Here is a 22,892-nt window from a genome sequence, read left to right on the forward strand (position 1 = left end):
AGCATGCAATCTGAATCACACCTATTCCATTGACTTCAGTTATATTTACTTAGGACTGGAATGAAATGCACATACATGATAGAAGGGCACCAATACATAACAGCAATTCTATATTGCTTCATTGAATGGTCTAATCATGAAAACCAGACATTTCCCCTCAATATTCCTGTGTGTTTTACTAACTGTTCTTATTTTAAGTGAATAAATGCACTTAGCAGAAAATGCAATAGATACAAAACATCACACTGCTGCATATGCTCAAACCAAAGCCATATATTGTGGCTGCAGGTTTGAAAAGGCCAACCCAAACAATGTTTTACATGTTATTCGGGGAATTGTTTTTCACACACTGTGCCCCAACTGACTGTTCTGCCCAGTGTTATATAACGATTCGAGCAAGCATGAAAGTGAGGTCAATTCCAGTAGCAGTCCGGGTAAACATTAATGTTGCAATAGGGAACAAGCGAGATTGACCTTATGGCAGCATCTTCTGTAAATGTTAATAACTGGTTTGTATACATCCAGTTAAATATTTAGTTTGCTTTGGAAATAATAATTCTCCTGCAGTCTAGGTGAATTCTGTTCTAGGGCCCCATATCACAACTTCAGACCAGGGCCAGAAATACTGTACCTCATTAACAAGATCTAACCAGAACTGCAAATCCCTCGGGTTACAGACGCTTCAGGTTACAGACTCCGCTAACCCAGAAATAGTACCTCGGGTTAAGAACTTTGCTTCAGGATGAGAACAGAAATCGGGCAGCAGCTGCGCGGCAGCAGCGGGAGGCCCCATTAACTAAAGTGGTACCCCAGGTTAAGAACAGTTTCAGGTTAAGAATGGACCTCCAGAACAAATTAAGTTCTTAACCCAAGTACCACTGTAAATGGAGAACACCTTGATCTAATCATCTGAATTATGTCCTCCTCCACCCCTTCAGGCTGCTGATCCAGGCTTTGGAGCACTGTGGTGGAGAAGGGCTGTAGCTCAGGGGTAGAGCATACAGAAGGCCCCAGGTTCATTCCCCAGCAACTGCAGGTAGGACTGGGAGAAACCCCTGTATGAAACTCTGGAGAGCTTGTTAAGTATAATTGTCTAATTGTACCTTGAAATGGAAAATGACTCTGGATGTGTCTTGCTAAACACCACTGAAACTAAGTGAGGCTCTCTGAGTGCCTAATAGGTTCATAATTAACTAAGAATGTGTCTCTGCTAGCTTTCCCGTGGTGTTTAACTTAGATCACATGGGAGGGGTATTCAATTGCAAATCTCCATTTTGTGTGAGCTGGTCTTTGTTCTCAAGCCACAGAATATACAAAGGGTGTGTTAATGATGTCTCTCCTGGAATGCCTCGGGCTAGAATGGAGTCTGTGTGGAGAGAAAGGTTTTCGATTTCTGTTTGAAGTAATTTCATATTTTTAAGGTGCTAAACCCGTGCTTGGACAAGTACATGATTTTACACAACTGTATGGATGCACCATTATTGTTGAAAGTCTGTTTTGGAACAAGTTCTGTTAGAAAAGCTTTGGAACCATGTTTTTGATCTGGACAATTTTATTTCAGGAAGAGTCAGCTTTTATTCATCCTATTGCTTCCATATGTGCAATATTAATAACTGCAATAGAGCTGCTGCCAATCAGTGTATACAAGGCTGTGCTAGATGGATCAATGGTCTGTCTCATAAGGCAGCTTCCTATGTTCCTGTGCGATAGCAGGGTGGTCAGAAAGCAATGCAGTTTAGGAGCTGTACTGATTACTTATTTAGCGCTGTGGGTTAAACCACAGAGCCTAGGACTTGCCAATCAGAAGGTTGGCGGTTCGAATCCCTGCAACAGGGTGAGCTTCCGTTGCTCAGTCCCTGCTCCTGCCAACCTAGCAGTTTGAAAGCACTTGCATCAAAGTGCAAGTAGATAAATAGGTACCGCTCCGGTGGGAAGCTAAACGGTGTTTCCGTGCACTGCTCTGGTTCGCCAGAAGTGGCTTAGTCATGCTGGCCACATGACCCGGAAGCTGTATGCCGGCTCCCTCGGCCAATAAAGCGAGATGAGCGCCACAACCCCAGAGTCGGTCACAACTGGACCTAATGGTCAGGGGTCCCTTTACCTATCCTGGCTTTCCTCCAAGGACTTCAAGGCAGTGTACATGGTTCTCCTCCCACCCACCCCCAATTCATTTTTTCCTCACAACAACTCTGTGAGCTGGTTGGAGAGGCTGTGGGTAGTGACTGGCCCAAGGTCATCAGGGAACCTTATAGCCAAGTGGGCATTTGAACATGGATATTCCTGGTCCTCCTGTTCATGCATACATCTCTGCACCAACACAAGATGCATTAGGGTCTAAATCACGGGAAGTCAGTTCCTTCCTTCCTGGCTATCAAAACAATTTACTAAGAGAAGATGCTGACCTGAGAGTTTACCATCTCTCCTTCAGCAGTTTTTCAGAAGTGTTCAAGGAAGCTCTAGAGTTGACCAAGGATAGGGGAGCTTTGGGCCTCCAGATGTTGGATTCCAACTCCCATCAGCCCCAATGATCTGGGATGATGGGAATTGTAGTCCATGGGGATGCCTCACCACTTCTCTAGGCATACATAGAACATCTCGCCTCTTGGGCTAAGACTGAATTATCCACAAAGTTGTTCCATTTCTGATATTATAGTAATATTTCTGTTATTTCAGTACAGGCTTGTAACAGCGATGATGTTTGGTCCAAGTCCAGAGAAGGAGCTTCATTTCGAAACAGGTGCTCCTTCCTCTGCAACACATTATCAATAGTCTTGTGCAAAAACTGTAGCTAGCCAGTAACATAAAAAAACAGCCACATCAGCCATTTAGTTCTAAATAGAAATATTAGCAGGTCCTTGCAAACAATGGGATAGGCATCTATTTAAATAAACTCAGGTGAAATCTTCTTCCAGTTAATTACATTTATCCTTTATGTCTTATGTTCCTACTTACCTACAGATTGCTCAGTAAATAATTTATGTTGAAAAGATAGATTTATATTTTCATGCCAGAGTGGGGGGGCCCACCCTGGATTTTCAGTATAAGTCTTGGAGAGAGGGGGAGAGATACATATAGTATCAGTAACCAGCATACAGCAGAACTCAACACGCCAAAGGTTGAAAGTGAACTTTAGTCCTCCAGTGATCACCCTCAAGTACTTAGTCTTCATAAATTTTCCCCATTTATAGAGTGTTTTTGATGGCAGACAATTCTTTGCTGAAAGTTAAGTGCTCTTTTATATGAACATATAAAGCAGGCTTTGGTTTGAATGAGTACATTATTTTGACAAATGTTTATTGGAAAGCCAATTACAGCTTCATAAATCAGGACTCTCTGTGGCACATCAGGCAAGCTTGCCAGTGCCACCAGATGCCGCAGCTGAGACTAGCAGAGTAATTAAAATAATTTGGTGGGATCCTGCCCCCTCATCCACAGCACTGACAGTAGTCAAAACAGGAAGAAATTGTTTATTATCTTTCATTTAACTTATTAAAATACTTGTTGCAAGATGTCATGGCCATACTGGGGGGTGGGGGTGGATGTGGCGGGTAACATTTGCTTTCAATTTGCAGTTAGATTAAAATGACAAGGTCAAGCACAATCCACCGTCTGACTGGCAGCTGGATTTTAAGGGCTGTGCAGAATAGAAAGCGGAAGTGTGCGTGAGCATCTGTAACAGATTGAAATCCAAAGACGCCTTTACCATTTTATTTTCGAGGTGGCCATTTTTAATTTGAAATATCACCCTTAATGATATGCACATTTACATGTTTCTGCCTGACCTCAGATACACTGGTACCGATTTAGACACATTCAGTTGACACGAGGCTTAAGCACATCTGAGTCATTCGAGTTTTATAGCCTTAGGGTTTATTCTAGGCAATGTTTACAGGGCACGCTATCATTACATTTTGCTGTAATTCTGTAGTTACTCGTTTCTGTTTCTTACAAAGAAGCCCTCATGTGGTGAAATCAAGATATAACATGACGGAAGGACTGTCCTGCAAGATGGGCGGAGAGACTGAAATCATGCATGCATTTTTAAGTACTTTAATCAACGTTCAGGAATCTCCACTGCAACAGTTAATGAGCGTTGCTAGTATTCCCACTTCTCCATTAAACTGATTCGGTAAAAAGATTGTCATTGTCACAGCTGCTGGTTGTACCTGAGCTGCTGACGTGTTAAAGAAGAAAACAATTGCAGCAGTGACTTTCTCTTACCTTGTAAGCTTCATGGAAGAACAAAGAGTGAAGAGAACGGTCATACTGTAGAAGGCCAGATTTGTAGAAAAGGAAGAGTAATTTGATAAGGAGGGCATGCCAGTCAATAACAACACTTGCAAACAGGGAGATGGTGTTATAGGAAAAGCTGCAGGAAAATGGTGAGTGAAAGATAAAAAATGTGCTTCGGACAGACCACAGCTGTTCACAGGTAACAGAAAGTGCAAGAAGGTTATGATGCAACTCTACCTTTCAATGCCACTATTAATGGATTAAAAAGCCTGATACAAGACTAATTTGAACTGCATTGCTATTTTTCACATAAACACAAGAATAGGAGAGAGGTTCAATAGTGTATTATGCAGCATGTGCAAAAAAGGATAGCCATATCTTTATAAATGTTGTGCTGGGGCCAGTTCACTCCATAACTTCCATTCTCTTTGAAATAAGGCCAGCAAATACGGTGCCTTCTATATGTTGTCGGATCCTGACCTTTGCCAAGTTGGCTGGGCCTGCTGGAAGGTGCAGTACAACATCTGGAGGACACAAAGTGGGCTGCTCCTCCTCTAAAACCTACCACCAGCTATTGTTAGATGCCAATAGTATTACTGAGGGCATTTCCACACAAAGCACTTTGCAGACAATTGGCACCTGAAGCAGAAAACTAATCATCCACTAACCACAAGCTCATGGCAGCAGCAGTCCCTGGCTGCATAGGCAGCAAACATTTTAAGCACGACTTACCACAAAGAATCCTAGCTTACCCCTCACAGAGCTACAATTCCCTGCACCGTTAACAAACTACACTTCCTAGGATTATTTGGAGAAGTTATGCAGTTTAAGGTATGCAGACTTAGTCCCTGCCTAGCAGAAACAGCATAGAGACAGAGCTACTCTTGTATAACAACAGTTATGGTAGCTCTTAATCCTTCCAACAAGAAGTACCTCCTTAAGAGATACTTCCTGATTCTGTGGTTCTGTCATGAATCAAAACAATAAGTGGAACAGCCCTTTGGATTTTGCCCTTACAAAGAGCTTCCTGGTCAAGCTGTATAAAGCATTCCCCCTTTTTTGTATAACATACCGTTCATAGCACCTGTGGCTTTTTCTTTCCAGTGGGGTGAAAGTCAAACATCACATGTGAGCATGTGAATTCCATTTGCTGAACTAACGTAGCCTTTCATCAGTTTCACATGCTTATAAGATGCATATCGAAGGAATTGCAGAGAAATGTACCTTGAGTGGGACATTTCCCGGTAAAGAGTATATAGAAAGTCACCCCAAAATAACAAAATGGAAAGCCAAACCAAATACAACACATAAAATAAAATAAAATGATATACTGTAGATACAAAGGCTCATTATACCATAATTGAAAATTGCTTTGTACACACAATAATTCCAGCCAGGAAATGCCAGCCTGCCATGAACATGACATTTCACAGAAAAGTCATGGAAGGCTCAAGCTGTTCACATATTCACAGATCAAAACTAGCATCACAAATTGTGATGTATTATAAGGGCATAAGAAACCATTGAACATCCTGGATTACTAATGCACTGTCTAGATCATTCTGCATCAGCTGCAATCTTCAGGTGAAACACACTGTAGAAAACATTCCTGCAATCAAGTCTTGGCATTAAAAGGCATGAATGAAGTTGTCAAGACCAAACTGAAAGAAAGGTTGCATTTTCCCCTCCAGATGAAGTCACTGAAAGGATTTAGTTATAGTTCCTACCTGAATGACAAGGAGCAAAGCAAGCCTGCAAGTCTAATAAACTCGGGAGCCTTCCAAATGTATTTTATTGTTCATTCTTGATTTGGGCTCATTATGATATTGGCGTACTAGTTGTATGTGATCACACTTTCAATTCTGCCAAAGTTTCAGGGTCCTTTGTTTCCAATCAGCGCATGTCCTGCAGCTTCCTGCTGAAATCCTCTAACTTTTCATATGCCACAATTGTTCAACTGATGTTGTATTATATGCAAGAGCACTCACCCAGACAGAAATAATGTGGAAACATTGGGGAAGCATCATGTTGTTGTTGTTTAATCGTTTAGTCGTGTCCGACTCTTCGTGACCCCATGGACCAGAGCACGCCAGGCACCCCTGTCTTCCACGGCCTCCTGCAGTTTGGTCAAACTCAAGCTGGTAGCTTCGAGAACACTGTCCAAACATCTTGTCCTCTGCCGCCCCCTTCTCCTTGTGCCCTCCATCTTTCCCAACATCAGGGTCTTTTCCAGGGAGTCTTCTCTTCTCATGAGGTGGCCAAAGTATTGGAGTCTCAGCTTCAGGATCTGTCCTTCCAGTGAACACTCAGGGCTGATTTCCTTCAGAATGGAGAGGTTTGTTCTTCTTGCAGTCCATGGGACTCTCAAGAGTCTCCTCCAGCACCATAATACAAAAGTATCAATTCTTCAGCGATCAGCCTTCTTTATGGTCCAGCTCTCACTTCCATACATCACTACTGGGAAAATAAAACAGGATGGCCCAGTATAAATTGCCCTCCAATGCACTATTACTGCATCAGTGACTTTTTGCACTGAGGGAATCATAGAATCATAGAACTGGAAGATATCCCAAGGGTAATCTAGTTCACCCCCTTGCAATTCAGGAATCTCAACTAGATCACACATATGAAATGGCCATCCAACCTCTATTTAAAAACCTCCAAGGAAGGAGAGACCACCTCCTCTCGTGGAGTCTGTTCCACTGTCAAACAGCTCTTACTGTCAGGAAATCATTCCTGATGTTTAGGCGAAATCTCCATTCTTGTAACCTGAAGCCACTGGTTCAGATCCTAGCCTCTGGAACTGGAGAAAACAAGCTTGCTCCATCCTCCATGTGGCAGCCCTTTAGATATTTGAAGATGGCTATCATATCTTATTAAATAAAAAGAAGCATAGCAGCTGCAACAGATAATTGTCATGAGGTTTATTGCATCAGGAATCCCCTCATTCTACAGTTTTCTGTTCTTTCACTTCCTGGTTCATCAATCACCTCTTGTGTGTAATAAATTCCTGGTCCATCAACTACATCTTGTGTGTAAAAATTCCTAGGATGAAAATATGCATAATATGAAATAAGAAAAATAATGCCCAATATTAGGGTGATAATGACCACCATGATTACAGATAACAAATATATTTTCCCATTAAACACTGATTTGCAGGACATGCAAACATACACGATTATTGCAGTTATAAACCCCCGAGCAGTATAATAAACAATCAGAGGTATTTTGGTCTTTTCTCCCTTGACATTAAAAAAGGTAAAAATAAGAATGATTCCCACAATAGTCCTGTAGACAATTTCTGGTCCTTTAGATGTACAAAATGTTGTGTGTTGCTTCAGGACCCAACATATACTCAAAAGCCAAAGAAACACAAGTAGAATGAGAGACGTTATACTTAGTATGGTGACCAGAGCGATGCAGAGTATCCAAGAAGTCAAAGTCAACAGTTTATAGAAAAGATATATTAATTTGGAAAATATCCCTGGAAAGTTTTTTTTCTCAGGCAGGGATTTTCGTAACGCTATCTGATAGTCCACAGTTGCACAGGAGATGCCGCAGAAAGACATTGCAATGGTTACATCTAAATAAAAGGAAATAAAAGTTGTTAGCCCTGTTAGAAAAAGAAGAGTTTTTTCTATTCAATAATATTCATACAAAAATGGCACAATAGTCTGAACTAGATAGACACACAGACATACTCTTAGAAGCTATGGAAATTAAATATACAGTGGACGCTCGGGTTACGATTTGGCACTTCTGTGCATGCGCAACTGCTGAAACCCAGAAGTAACCTGTTCCAGTACTTCCAGGTTTCGGCGGTCCATAACCTGAAAAAACGCAACCTGAAGCATCTGTAACCCAAGGTATGACTGTACTAACTACTGGGAAGCTTTCGGTCAAATAACTGGCTGGTGGTGAATTCATATCAAGTCAGCCTGTCCCATCCCATAACTTGTTTTCCTTCACTACCCTACAAAAGCTGCCAGATCCCAGAGGAAAGATGTCAACAGAAATCACAAGTACGATGCAGGGCTTTTTTTCATCCAGAACTCACCTGAACTCAGTTCCGGCACCTCTCAGGTGGGCACCTTTGCCATTATAAGAGAACAAGGGAGGCATTCATGGAGAGTTCCGGCACCTCCTTTTCTAGAAAAATAACACTGAGTGGGAGAATATCTCTTCTATGCAGTTCACGAAGGTGCAGCTGACCTGGCAGGTTCTCAGCAGTAGACAAAATGGCCCCTTGGCTCTCTACCCACTGTCCCAACTACTCTGCCTGATTATTCCCTCCCTAATGAATGCACACAGCCACTTTGGCCTCCAGGCTCTTCATGAGGTTTTACCAAAGTCCTCCTTTTTCCTTAGCTCCTTCTTTGAGAGCATCAGAAGATCACTGCTGGATCAGACCAAAGGCCTATCTCAGGAGGCATTCTTGCCTAGTGGGCAACCTTCCAGGGGCCACATGACAACACTAGGTGGCACAATGGGTGTGACTGTTAACTTTGTTCAATAGGTTAGAAGTCCATCCACCAAAGGGCCAAGCGGGATGCATATCATCTATGCACCCACCTTTCTATCCAGGCAAGCAGGAGCCTTTATTATAGTCCAAAGAAACATCCTAGACAGTCAAAAAATTAGAAAATAAAGAATGGGAGGATGGTTTGAGGGAGGGCCATTGATTGGTATGGCCTGGGAAAGGTGTAAATAAGAGAGTACAGTGGTTGCTCGGGTTGCGAACTTGATCTATGTGGGATGCACGTTCGCAGCCTGCAGCATTCGCAACCCGCAGTGGCGCGTCTGCACACACGCAGGTTGCGATTTGGCGCTTCTGCACATGCGCAAATCACAATTTAGCCCTTCTGTGCATGCGCGACCATTCTGGTATTTCCGGGTTTCGGCAGGTCCATAACCTGAAAAAACGCAACCTGAAGCGTCTGTAACCCAAAGTATGACTGTACTGAGGTATGAAAGATTTTCTACTATGAATGGGTGGTGGAGGAAGGGAAAGAGAGAGGGAGAGGTACAAGGGAAGACAAGAAACAAAGTGGCTAAAGAAAGTAGAGCCGGGGGCAATGGACTAAGAAGCAGAAAAGAGAGGAAGCAATGAGTGATCTAGAGGGGAAATGGAAGAAATATGGAGACATAGATTTAAAGACACTCCAACCATGGAGTTGGGTGAATGGGCAACAGCATGGCAAACATTATTTAATGCGAGTCTAAAGTAATGCACATTGAGACAAAAAACAATAATCAAATGCCACATAAACATCAGTGAGGAATGAACTGGTGGTGACTGATCTCTGTCTTAAGGCACAGAAGGTGCATTTCATATGTACTGAAGCAGTTCTCTGAGCAGTTAAAATGTTTGTGAACATTCTGCGCCATCACATGTTCCACACACTGTTAGGAAATGGCTTCCATCACCACAAGCAGACTTACACTGACTGGGAGTAGAACTGTCAGATGTCATCAGGATGTAGATCTGAAGAATGAGCTGGGGCGTGTTCTCCAGAAATGCCCTAAATAGTCTGAGCATACTTATATCAGTCATTGCACAAATGGCACTCTTGTGAATGGGGCTGGTGCAACCATCAATCAATCCATCTTCCGAGTTGTTCGTTTTAAATGCTGCCTGGTAGCCACATTTCAGTGCAGCCCAATATCTGCAATGGAGAAAGGCACAGTTGGGCATTTTGTAAGATTTAGGGCCAAAGTAAACATGATGCAACAGGCATGGTTAACAATCTCATGGAGTTTGAAAAGCAGCAACGGAGGACCGGAAAGGGAGAGGGTTGCTTAAGTCTGTCTCTTCCAGCCATTCTTCTGCTCCCCTTTGAATTTCACAGTGGGAGCGTGAAACACATCATGCCATGAGCACAATTGGCTTATCATCCCTTTCCTTCACATTCAGACCCATTCACACAAAGGGAGTGCAAGAAACTCAACCTCTAAGCAGCATCTACTGTATTTTTCGCTCTATAACACGCACCAGACCATAAGACGCACCTAGTTTTTGGAGGAGGAAAACAAGAAAAAAAGTATTCTGAATCCCAGAAGCCAGAAGAGCAAGAGGGATCGCTGCACAGTGAAAGCAGCAATCCCTCTTGCTGTTCTGGCTTCTAAGATAGCTGCGCAGCCTGCATTCGCTCCATAAGACGCACACACATTTCCCCTTACTTTTTAGGAGGGGGAAAGTGCGTCTTCTAGAGCGAAAAATCCGGTAAATGAAACACAAAATTAGCGGGGAAGTTCTGAAATTTTAAAGGAAAGAGAATGTTGGCATGGTGACAGATCCCATAGAAACTATTGCTCCCACTTCCCTCTTTCCATTTTATTTTCCCTCTTTTTTCAGAGTCTCTCCCCCCCCAACTTAAATCAAAATATGGGAGAATGTGGCCCCATCTGCACTATACATTTAAAGCAGTATCGTATCACTTTAAATGGCCATGGCTTCGCCCCAAAGAATCCTGGGAACTGTAGTTTGTTAAAGGTGGTGAGAATCATAGAAGTGTAGGGCTGGAAGGGACCCTGAGGGTCACATAATCCAACCCCTGCAATGCAGGAAATGCAAGGTAACCCAACGCAATGTGAAACCATACCGGACCCTGCTTAGCTTTTGCAAATGGGCTAGGTGCTTTACCAGAGTTCTTGGGGAATAAGGATTGTTGTAAAACCACTCTGAGAATTATAGCTCTGGGAGGAGAACAGGAGTCTCAGCACCTTGAACAAACTACAGTTCCTAGGATTCCTTGGAGAAAGTCATGACTGTTTAGAGTGGTATGATACTGCTTTCAATATATAATGCAGATAGGGCCCATGATGCACATGCTAAGCTTTTCTCTGCTGATGGCAACTTTATTTCCTAGAACAAGAGCACCATCCTAGATAGGATAAATGACTTGCTGAGGACTTTCCAGAGCTCTATAAAAAGCTGTGTGTCTCCCCTCCCCTGTGGAAACAAACCCTTATCTGTTTATTTAAAATTATTGCCTGCTTTCCATTTTAAAGAAAAAATCCAATGTAGCTTGCAATAATATTAAAGTAACGGTATTTGGGAGTTTAAAACTTATATCAGAAAATTTTATATTCAGTCCCTGCTTCTACAATCCTATTGGTAACAGCACATTCCACCTGCGCTTTTCTTTTATATATATAGTAAAGCCACTTTTATATATATAGTAAAGCCTTGAATTCCTGTGCTATCCTTACAAGGAATGCCAAAGGCGGCTTAAGTCTTCAATTTGCTTACCTGAAAGTAAACTCCATTGAATTCAACGGGACCTACTTTTGAGCAGGCATGTTTGTTTGTTTGTTGGTTGGTTGGTTTTAAGAACCCTATTTATATACCACAATTCATAATATGGATATCAGAGCTATTTACAACAGTGATGCATAAATCCACATAAAAATTTACAATCAGAGAACAGCTAACTATTATGGAAAGATGTATTCTTAACTGCTTGCAGAAGCCTGGAGGAACTGAAATGTTTTCGGTAGACATTTGAAGGTTGTAACAGAAGGCACCTGCTGCTCAGTATAAATAGACATGCAAATTCTATTGTAATTCTTAGGGCACATGAATTTCTTGTGGTGACATGCATTTCATTGGTAGACAGTGGAAAATGAGGGGCTAATGCACGCTAATGTTTACTACTGCATTATATCTCAACTCCCACAGCCGTACACTGAATAATGTGTCCTTAAGGCTATGAAGTAATTTCCTACAAAATAAAACATAGATGGAAAACACACTAAACATTTCAGGGGGGGATTAATTCATTGCCTCATGAAGAACGTTCGCTTCTCAAAATATTTCTATTTTCTTTTGGGAGATGCAATTTTTATTCCCACTATCAAATCACAGCATACATCCTCTGGCAAGGAACACGTACATCACTGAAGAAAAGATGTTCGGCATTTGCCAAACTCAGAGAAACACTCTTGGGTGGAATCCATACACATACAGTAGTATCTCAGGTTAAGAACTTAATTCGTACCGGAGGTCCGTTCTTAACCTGAAACTGTTCTTAATCTGAGGTACCACTTTAGCTAATGGGGCCTCCCTCTGCCACCACACCGCCACCGCGAGATTTCTGTTCTCATCATGAAGCAAAGTTCTTAACCCGAGGTACTATTTCTGGGTTAGCAGAGTCTGTAACCTGAAGCGTCTGTAACCTAAAGCGTCTGTCACCCAAGATACCACTGTATTTTAAAAAAAGGTATGAAAATGCTTTTTTTTAGTGTTTTTTTTAAATAAAATGAATTTTCCATAAGGCTCACCATCACCATCCAGTGTCACATTGTATATTGCACTTCAAACATTTTATTTGCAGCTATATAGCTTGGTTCTTGGTTTCCGCAAGAATTAGCGGTACGTTAACCCAATACCCAAGTTGCTGATTTGGACACTTGTTTTCGAAACAGAGGTGTCTTCTCATTTGAGCACAAGGCACATTTTTGAGCAGATGCAAAGGTGTGTTTGCTCTGCATCTCAAATGTTTCACAAAGAAGCAACTGCAAGCAGAGATAAAAGGAAGATAGAAAGCCCCTCTTAAAACGTATTTTAACTAACCTCATTTTCTGCTGTTTCTCAAAATGACAGGGCACTTACTCGCTCCTCTTCAGTTTGTTGTTTTAAAAAGCTCTGCTTACAAGAACATATCCCAAGAAGTACCGATTGCCCCTGTGGGAACTTCTGAATAACGTTTTGAGGTTCACATGCTGGCAGTTTTGTGGCAAGCTCCAATGTACCTTGCAGAAATCTTGGGTAAATTTATACATAAATATCTTCCTACAGAACAGCAATGGTGGCCCTCCATACCTGTGACTGACCTCACAATGCTTTAGCTGAACACTGAAAACAACTTTCACCCCTTAAAATAGATTTTGGGGTATCAGAATGTCCTCATTATTCTGATAATTATAGCAAAGGTTAACCCAGGGGTAGAAGTTCCATGCACAGTGTGCCTGAATGGCTTAAAATATTTGACAATTGCACTGGATGTTTAATGAAACCTTACTGCAGGGGTCAGCAACCTAAGGCCCATGAGCCACAAGCGGCCCATGGGGGTCATTTAACCAGCCCATGAGCCACCCCCGAACAGAGCCGCTCATTCAGCGAGCTCCCACGTGCTGTGCTAAACCGGTACAGGGACTCGCTTCCACGGTGCTGGAAATCGTGTCTGCGCAGATGCAGACACCAGAAATCATTTCTACACAGACGCAGATGCCGGAAATCATGGACGTACGCAGGATCCGGTCCACGGAGGGATCTCCACTGGAGTGAACCAGTCCAGACGAGGTAAACCTTGCCGACCCCTGCCTTACTGTATGCATGCTTATGTAGTCCGCAGGGCAGAGACACTGTGTGTTTGTGATCAGGGGGTGTCATCAATGACTGCCTTGCCCCACCTTCCAGCCCCTAGAAGCAGTAGCAGCTGGTGGCGTGGGCAGAGTTGTGTTACTGACCTAACTTCCCAAAGCCACACATCACTGCCAGTTGCTTAGAGGTGAAGGGCAAGACAGCAGGGACAGTTTCCTCCTTTTTTAGTTTCCTCCTTTTTTAGTTCTCTGTCACCATGTGACCTCATCAAAATAGGACGTGCCTGAGTTTTCTCACTAGGAGCTCAGACCATGAGCTATTTTGTATCCTAAGATTATTGCCTGTGTTTACTTGCTGCTGCATGGATAAATGCATGAACTTAACCTTTTGAACTTTGTAAGTACAGTGGTACCTTGGGTTAAGAACTTAATTCGTTCTGGAGGTCCGTTCTTAACCTGAAACTGTTCTTGACCTGAGGTACCACTTTAGCTAATGGGGCCTCCCGCTGCCGCCGCGCCGCCAGAGCACAATTTCTGTCCTCATCCTGAAGCAAAGTTCTTAACCCAAGGTACTATTTCTGGGTTAGCGGAGTCTGTAACCTGAAGCATCTGTAACCTGAGGTACCACTGTAAAGCATTTTAAAACTTATTCAGGACAGGATACATTTAAAAGGTTTGACTGCCTATGTTGTTGTTTATTCGTTTAGTCGTGTCCGACTCTTCGTGACCCCATGGACCAGAGCACGCCAGGCACTTCTGTCTTCCATTGCCTCCCGCAGTTTAGTCAAACTCATGCTGGTAGCTTCGAGAACACTGTCCAACCATCTCGTCCTTTGTCATCGCCTTCTCCTTGTGCCCTCCATCTTTCCCAACATCAGGGTCTTTTCCAGGGAGTCTTCTCTTCTCATGAGGTGGCCAAAATACTGGAGCCTCAGCTTCACGATCTGTCCTTCCAGTGAGCACTCAGGGCTGATTTCCTTAAGAATGGATAGGTTTGATCTTCTTGCAGTCCATGGGACTCTCAAGAGTCTCCTCCAGCACCATAATTCAAAAGCATCAATTCTTCGGCAATCAGCCTTCTTTATGGTCCAGCTCTCACTTCCATACATCACTACTGGGAAAACCATAGCTTTAACTATATGGACCTTTGTTGGCATGCTATTCTGCTGCTTTCTTTTGTGACTTGAAAATTCTGCTGGGAGCTGTCTCTTACTGGATAATATGTTTAACTCTGCACTTTGGATCTAGGGATCCAGCCAGTCTTTTATTGATTATCCCACATGGGTGATCTATATCTATTCCCCCCCCCCAAGAAATAAAAATCTGTGGTCCTCCAAATGTTGCTAGACTACACCTTGTTCTTGTTTTTATTCTGTATTTTGTGTTTTTATATTGTGACATTATGTTGTGAACTGCCCCGAGACCTGCAGGTATAGGGCAGAATACAAATTTAATAAATAATAATAATTAATAGACTACAACACCCATTTTCCCTTATCATTAATCATGCTGGCTGAGGCGGATGGAAGTTAAATTGTATCTGGAGGGTTGAACCATAGGATTTAATAACTATGCACAGATGCAAGGACTCCCTCCCTGCTCTTTCTGAGGCATTGCTAAGAACTCTTGAACTGGGTAGCAAAAGTATTTTGGGTGGGCAAATGGCTGGGCATAAGCTCTTGAGCAGGTTACCTGTAATACATCAGATGATGGTGCCATTTTTCTCTAAAGGAGGATATGCATTCCTTTCAGGGATGTTGCCCTCTAAAGAAGGGTGCATATTCCTTTCATGGAAGTTCATTGCTGCCCTTAAGATACATGAGCAGTTGTGGAATAACAAACTAAAAATCCAAGACCTGCTCCCTGTTCCTTCAGGAATGCCTGCAGCACTGACAGAAACTGTAGGGATCCCGTTCATGGCTTTGAGTTTAATATGTAAAAACAAGGAATAAAATTTCTATACAGAGCTGCTTTCTTGTGTGGTGCTGATGACACACATTTATATTTCTGAATGACAAAAGCCCTGCAGTATTCTCAGTTTATAAAACAATCAGAAACGCAAACATCTGGTTCTTGTATCCTAGACTGAGGCATCTGTGTAGTCCAGTATTTTCCAGAAAACCTGCTTGAGTAAATCAATCTGTTCCTCACACACACACTCATACACCTAAGCTTGTGGTTGTCCAAGCTGTGTGTTGGGGCAAGCTCGCAGCTTTATGTGAAACCTCCCCAGTTCACAACTGAGAAGCTTGATAAGGTGTGAGGTGACCTTTGGACGCCTGGCAAGGATTCTCACAAAGTAAAGTGCTTACTGAATATCACTTGGCATTTACCTAGGGAGAAATTGTTGGGTTATGTTTAGCTTCTGCTTCTTGACAGACATATGACCTGCTCTTGGGCCTTGTATTAATGCCAAATTAAATACATTAACCGCTTTTTTAAAAAAAAGTTTTACTAATATATGTTTGGATTGGATGGGGAAAATATTAAATAGAAATAAAGAGCAATTTTTTTAAAAAATGCTTCATATTCTACAAATAGCACATTATTTTGAAGATCTGAAAGACACAATGTTATGGAAGGAAAAGTATTGTACAAATGCCTGGCCTGTTAGACTTTGCTCCACAATGCTTTTTACATCGCACATGATAAAAGAGTATCATTCTCTCCTTTGCCGCCACCACCATCCAACAAACATGTTAGGAATTTGAAGTCTACTCAGTACTACTGCTCACCCTGACCTGCTTGCTGAAAGGTAGAAAGTGGGCAGGGAGGTTGGCATGGTGCAAATGCACCAGTAGGAGGGTTAGATTGGCTCTGCTGGTGCATTAGCAGTGCACCACCCTTGCCACTGCCTTGCCCTTCTCCATCTATCTCCTGGTATGCAACAGCAATGCAACCAACCAGAGGTCAGGCGAGTGGCGGCACCACATCATCCCCTACTGAGTTGTTAATATTATTATTAATAGGTTGTTTGATATTGCACATTCCATTTCCATAGTGGTCACTTGCTTGCCACTTGTACAAACTGCGCTCATCTTGATGGAGCATATAGTGGGAAAGATAGCAAATGTATGGTTCTTTTGTTCTAGTCGCCTTCTTAATATGACGAAGAAACATTTTAGTGGCAAGTACAGAAAGCAAGCATCCTTAGCACTTCCAACATCCACAGCCTGGAACAGAGGAAAAGTAAATTTGTCTAATAGTTCCTTTGGCTAAAATGACTGTCAGAAACGTAATTAGTTAAGAACATTTTAAATCACACAAGTTCTCATGACAAGATTAAAGGAATCTTGGCAAAGCAACTGCTACACAGTCACTTGGATGCAATGTACATAGATGCTCCTTTGTCAGAGTTTGACATCCTTAGTTATTGGGGGGGGGGGATGAAAGAATATTAAACAAAATTAAAAGAACAACAGGAATTTTGGTAGTTTCCAAACTGTTGCTGTTTTGGGGTGGGGTTTGATCACGTACCAGCAAATTCATGTGTACATCACTCCGGATCCCTGCTTCTCCTTCCTAACTGTCACTCTTTAGGATAAAACAAGTCAGAAAACGGCAGCTAGGCAACCCATTCTACTTATCTTACACCAGGGGTGTCAACTTGAATAAAACATGGAGGAGGGCAGGTAAGCCCTGCCCCGCATAATCACATGACGCAGTGCATGCACACCATTTGAATGGCAGTGACCATCAACTTGGGGAAGGCTGGCCCCCTCAAATATTTTAATGGGAGGGTGAAGACCCCTAGGAGTTGGCTCCTATGCCTCACACCCCTGCACACATTTGAAATTTTGAAAGTTTAACCAGTCACCATCATCTTCTTCCCCGTTAAAAGTCATCTAGGACATTACAAGCATAGCTAGTTGTATGTTCTATGTTTTATATTTACCTTGTAAATATTCCAGCTTGTAAGAGATGTACTGAAGAAATCCAACTCAGCTTCTGAGTGCCATCATCTTTAAACCAAGTGTAACTGAAATACTGGACAACTAGTGATGAAAGAAGCCCTGTGGCCAATGTCAAGGCACACCAGAGATACTGTCCCTCATGAAAATATTTGTTTGCTACCCAGAGATCTGCTCCAATATCCGTGACATAAACCACAATTCCAAGAACCATCGTAGCAAACTCTTGCTTTGTATATCTCATTGTCTTGATGGATCATTTCATCTCAGGTCAGAAGCAAAATATGTCATTTCTTAGTGCATCACATACTAAGAAAATATGTTGAGTGTATTTCTCCTTTGGGAAATTGGGGTGTGTATTTGTTGAAGTGGCAAATTGAATCAAAACCACAGATACTCGGATAGATTAGCTCTGCTTCAGTACTAAAGATTCATTTGCGTACATATCCATATGCACATTGAATGGTACTGGTGAAGCTGATTCCTCCTGATAAGTCCTGAAAAGAATAAATGGATAGGTAACTAGCTGGATCAGAAGAGTGTAAAAACCTCTTAACAGTAGCATAAATAATGATTACAGCAGCAACAAATGCAATGCAATCCTGTGCATGTTTTGCTGTGTTCAATGAGCTTACTCCCAGACAACTGTGCATAGGATTGCAGCCCTAAACTACTAATCAGATAGATTAATCCATAAAAGCCTTTACAAAAGAAATTAATAGGGAACACATTTGTTGTTTTTTAAGTGGCTTGTTTTTAATATAGGTATGTCAAAAAGTAAAGATGAAAGGCAGCATTTCAGGACACTCCGTCTTCTCTCTCAGGGGATTGGAATGGAAGAAAACACATCTGAAAACAAACTATTATATCCAATGCTGTGCCAGCAGAGTTCTGCTGGTGTAACAGGACTTCTACTTCCTCTCCTCCCCCTTCATGCTTCCATGGCATGTTTGCCTTGTACTTTGCACTTGATCTTTGGCACATTTGTCAGAACGATTGGCCACTCTTTTCCGAAGCATTTCACTTAATTTAACTCTGAGACCCTTTCCAGGGGGAAATCCTTTCCTGCGCAGCAATGTGCCGTTTTTATGGCTCATTGGTAGTGACAGCCATACGGAGCAATACCCATTACATTTTAAAAGGGTGAAAGGCTGGCGTTGTGGGAAGGCACAAGAGATGGTAAGATGTTTGTGGCTAGAGAGCGTGGTCACTGAGGAAAAAAGAAGGGGGAAGTCCCAAAAGAAGAACAATTTAACAAGCCATTTAAAATGCCACAGGTAGACGGTTAAAGGTGCTTGCAATTGCATCATAGTGTCCATGGCGTCTGACAGTCACCTATGGCATTAGTACAACTGCCATCCACACAGCTAAATGCTAATTGTATGTGCTTAGGCAAGAATCCCAGTATCCCAGCAATTTAGATTAGTGCTGTGGATACTGATAAACAATAGTCACACACACCCCTGCAGACAATTGCTGTCTGTGTGGTTCAGGGGCAAACAATTGTTGTTTAATCTCTTCAAAGAGACATAGCCAGTTCCTTTAGGCACTTGTGCAGTGCTAACCTTTTCTACTCAGAAGTAAGCCTAATATAATTCTAGGAGCCTTACTCCCAGATAAGTGGGGCTATGATTGCAACCTTATCAGATGGGCAATTTGACCCTAGGGCATTTTGAAAGCGACCCACAAGTAAGTGTGTGTGTGTGTGTGTGTGTGTGTGTGTGTGTGTTTGTTTGTTTGTTTATGTGGAACAGAAAGTGGGAATTGGGAATTTCGAAACTGAATGTGTTTTATTTCTACCCAATGTAAGTTTGACATAAGCATGACAGAAATGCAGAGAATGAAACAAGCTGAAAATGCCTTCAGTGTCAATTTTTCAGCTCCCACCTACAATAACATCTTCAATAACATGGAGAGCATTTACTGAGAATCAACATGAAGAAACATATCCCTTAATATTCCATACCCAAAAAAATCCCTCTAATTTTTCTTCCAAGATCTAGGGAAACATACATCCTTTGATAGACTTCTTGACAGCACGAGTTAACCATAACAGAACAGCTCTGGAACCCACAGTAATACTTGTTTGTTTCCCTGCCTTATAACCACTGAAGTAAACAGTACACATCTACTTTGGTTGGATTCCGGATTGTCATTCTAAGACTATATATAGATGATATAGAATATGATCACCTAGATTTTTAACTACAGGCAACACCCCTCTCATAAAGAAGACTTACCTTAAAACTTTCCAGATAAATAAACATCCCAGTAGCAAATCCATAGTCAGAGAGTTGCCTTGAAAGTCTGGATGGTTTACACTGTTGAACTGTGATACTTTGCAATCTGCAACCAGGAAAAGGTAAAGGGTGTGGGATAAAATGAAAACTGAAACGCCCGTCTCCTCCGGGCCATGTGATTCGATTAATAATACTCTAGCTACGTGGACTGTCATTGCTTTGACTGAGTCAGCCTTTTTAAAAAATATATAAATCATTTATTAAAAATCATCTGTGACCACTTTCCTAAATCCCTGCAAGATATAAAAACGAATCCTTTGTTTAGCTGCTTTGTTCCACATGCTTAAATAACAAGCTCTGTGTATTTAATGGTGATGACAAGTTGTACCTGCAACAAAGTGTTGCTATGTGGAATCCTCTCTCTTCAGGATTCTGGTCACTCCATTCCATTTCCCTTCCCCATATCCCCCACTCCAAGAGTAGATCAGCATCCCATAACTACTGAGCATGCTTAATTCTCCTGACTGGACAGTTTTGGGTTCCCCGCCCACTCCTGCTTAAGAGTTTTTCATTTATAATTTTTCTTTTGTACTTCTGCAAACCTCGGGGTTCCTGCTCAGTCTTCCCACTTGTGCATTGGTGGTCTGCATACATAATCAACAGAGCTCATAACCTTAACATCAGAGACAGAGGGAATAAAAGAGTCCTGCAACAAAATGTTGCAATATGGAATTCTCCTTTCCCATTTTCCCAACCACACTAAATCAGGCTTCCTCAAACTCGGCCCTCCAGATGTTTTGAGATGACAATTCCCATCATCCCTGACCACTGGTCCTGCTAGCTAGGGATCATGGGAGTCATAAGCCAAAAACATCTGGAGGGCAGAATTTGAGGAAGCCTGCACTAAATGATAATGTGTGTTCAGGTCTAGATGCAGGAGCATTTGGAGGTGCTGTACACACAGTGTCATCCCCATGTTATCCCTGTCCCACACTATTAGTTAATCTAAAGCATATTCTGCAGGAACAGTCTTAATCTATTTTGTGCTGAGAATACACTTCTCAGGTGCTTGCTGTTGCCATGTGTACATAGATAATGTTTTCTTAGGTCACCTCCTATTGACTTAGTGAAGTTGCAGGGCTGTGCCACTCGCCCTCTCCTATCAGACTTCTGGTATATCAAAAAAGACACAGGAAAAAAATTAAGTGGAGAAGGGAAGATTTCACATCAGTTCTGCCAGTGCATAGACTGATTGAGGGGAGGGGAGTTGAGAACATTGATGCACACTGCTTCGTAAACATGCCCACCTGTATGTGCAGATAGAACATATATTGAGCCTTATACATATTGAGCAGGAGCCTTAGGCAACATTATTGCGCAAGTGTGTACATATGAATAGCAAATGCCACCCTCCAGCCTTTGCCCTCCACCTTCACTTTCCTCCCTGTCCTGTCCTGTCCTGCAGGCTGCTACTAGGCAGACCTAGAGGAGAGATTAGTTAGGAGGCCTTCTGCACAGCACCAGCATTTGGGGGCACCAGTTACCCAGTTACTACTGTCTGATCATCACTGGGTGTTGGGAGTCAAAGCAAATCAACACACAAAAAGAAATCTAGCCACACTGGATTTTTCCCTGTGGTAGTGGGAGAAAGCTCTGCTGCTGTGCAGTCTAAGAAAAGCTAACATATTACTTCTTGGGGGTCTCTCGTTCATTTTTCTCACATACGTCAATTTATCCCCCCCCCCCAAAAAAGTAAACCATCTTCAGTATGTTTTGAATAAAAATACAGAACTGTGCTTTAAGCGAAAAAATCGGGGGAAAGGAATTTGACTTTAACCACTCTAGCTGAGCTGACAAAATTGCTAACACTTCAGAAATATCTCCAGGGTTTCAGCTGACAACTGTTTGCATGCAAAGGCGGGAGAAGTGTTCAACGTGTCTTAAAACAAATTACTACAATCTACTGCATAGTTAAAAGGATGCTTCAGTCCTCTCAATCTCAATGGGAGTTGAATAACATAACTTTGCTCAGAATTGTATGGGTAAATAAGCTCTGAAGGCTGCACCCTGTTTTGAGAACACACCATATTAGCTACATCATCATTCTGCACCAATTTTGTTATGACAGAACTTGTAATTTACTTCAGATGGTGTTGGTACTGCCATCTACAGACCAAATATGACTTAGCAGCCTTTTCAAAAAAAGTCTACAACAGACTCCCAAAAGACTGAGTTGTTGAGCTTTATGGGGGGAGGATTGCCTAAAATCAGTCCAGCACTGACAATCGCTGGACAATACAATTTATTCCCCATGCTCTGTGTTTAAGACACGCTGTGTGGATGTGCCAAAAATACAACTGGCTATTACAAGCCCCTTTTGTGAATCAATATACCCCAATACTCCCAGAGCTACAATTTTCGGAGTTACCTGGTGTTATAAGAAAAAAACTGCTCCCTTTCCCTTATGGGGTATCTAAGAGCCCGTATAGAGTCCTTATGTAAGTTCTCTATTGGTAGGAGAAAATAACAGAGGCCAGCCAGAGAATATTGAGAAACAAAGCAGCTAGTAAGCATGATCTTTATTAAACTGTTGCAACAGGGTCTCCCACTCCCCACACACAAGGAGGGAGGAGAGGAAGCCAGAACATTGGTGTGCAAGCTCTTATATAGACTTTTGAAATTGCCTCACCTGTAGCTCAAGACCACCCCCCAAAAAAAACATCATGCATACATCACAGAAAGAGGTGGTCCCCAGCAGAAATTTGAGTGTGTTGCTTCTCTCCTGTCTGCCAGGATACCTGATAATGCCTTATCTGATTGCCTTATCTGGGTAGCCTGGCCATTGCTTTGAGATGGTAAATGCTTAGTTCCTGAATCTGTTGTGCATATCAATAGTGTGCTCAGCTTAATAGATACTTGCCAGACTGTATTTACAGGGAGGTGTAAGCCTCTACCGTCCAAAGACAATTGGAAGGCAATTCCCATTTCCTTTCTCCTTGCAGAGAAATATTTGAGGTCAATTTGGGAGAGTCAAAATGGCTTCAGGATTGTTCTCCTGTACTCCTGTATTTCAGACACATGGTTTATATACTTATGTTTGTGTTTGCCTTGTAGATCTATGAACATTTATTTACCGTATTTTTCACGCCATAAGGCGCACCTGACCATAAGGCGCACCTAC

General features: G+C 42.2%; 1 protein-coding gene across 2 annotated transcripts; it reads right to left on the minus strand.

Annotated features, from left to right (window-relative positions):
* Positions 1-3,847: 3,847 nt before the first annotated feature.
* On the minus strand, positions 3,848-20,036 carry XKR9 (XK related 9). 2 transcript variants are annotated; one of them, XM_081013540.1, is made up of 5 exons: positions 19,712-20,036; positions 17,456-17,968; positions 9,679-9,902; positions 7,634-7,819; positions 3,848-7,278 (listed from the first exon to the last, which is right to left on the minus strand). In XM_081013540.1, exons 2-5 carry the CDS (start codon positions 17,713-17,715, stop codon positions 7,256-7,258), a joined length of 693 nt encoding a protein of 230 aa, XP_080869666.1. In that variant the 5' UTR covers positions 17,716-17,968; positions 19,712-20,036; the 3' UTR covers positions 3,848-7,255. The 2 variants fall into 2 exon arrangements, with proteins under 2 accessions (XP_080869666.1, XP_080869665.1); XM_081013539.1 differs by having other exon boundaries at positions 3,848-7,819; positions 19,712-20,034.
* Positions 20,037-22,892: the final 2,856 nt, after the last annotated feature.

The sequence above is a fragment of the Podarcis pityusensis genome (assembly GCF_964106645.2).
Source record: "Podarcis pityusensis genome assembly, chromosome: 7".
Lineage (NCBI taxonomy): Eukaryota > Metazoa > Chordata > Lepidosauria > Squamata > Lacertidae > Podarcis > Podarcis pityusensis.

Coding starts and splice junctions, on each gene's coding strand:
- XKR9 (XM_081013539.1), bottom strand. CDS start 17,715: ATGAGATATACAAAGCAAGAGTTTGCTACGATGGTTCTTGGAATTGTG. Junction 9,903..17,455: donor CAAGCTGGAATATTTACAAG/GTAAATATAAAA, acceptor TCTCCATTGCAG/ATATTGGGCTGCACTGAAAT. Junction 7,820..9,678: donor CAGTTCTACTCCCAGTCAGT/GTAAGTCTGCTT, acceptor CCTTTTATTTAG/ATGTAACCATTGCAATGTCT.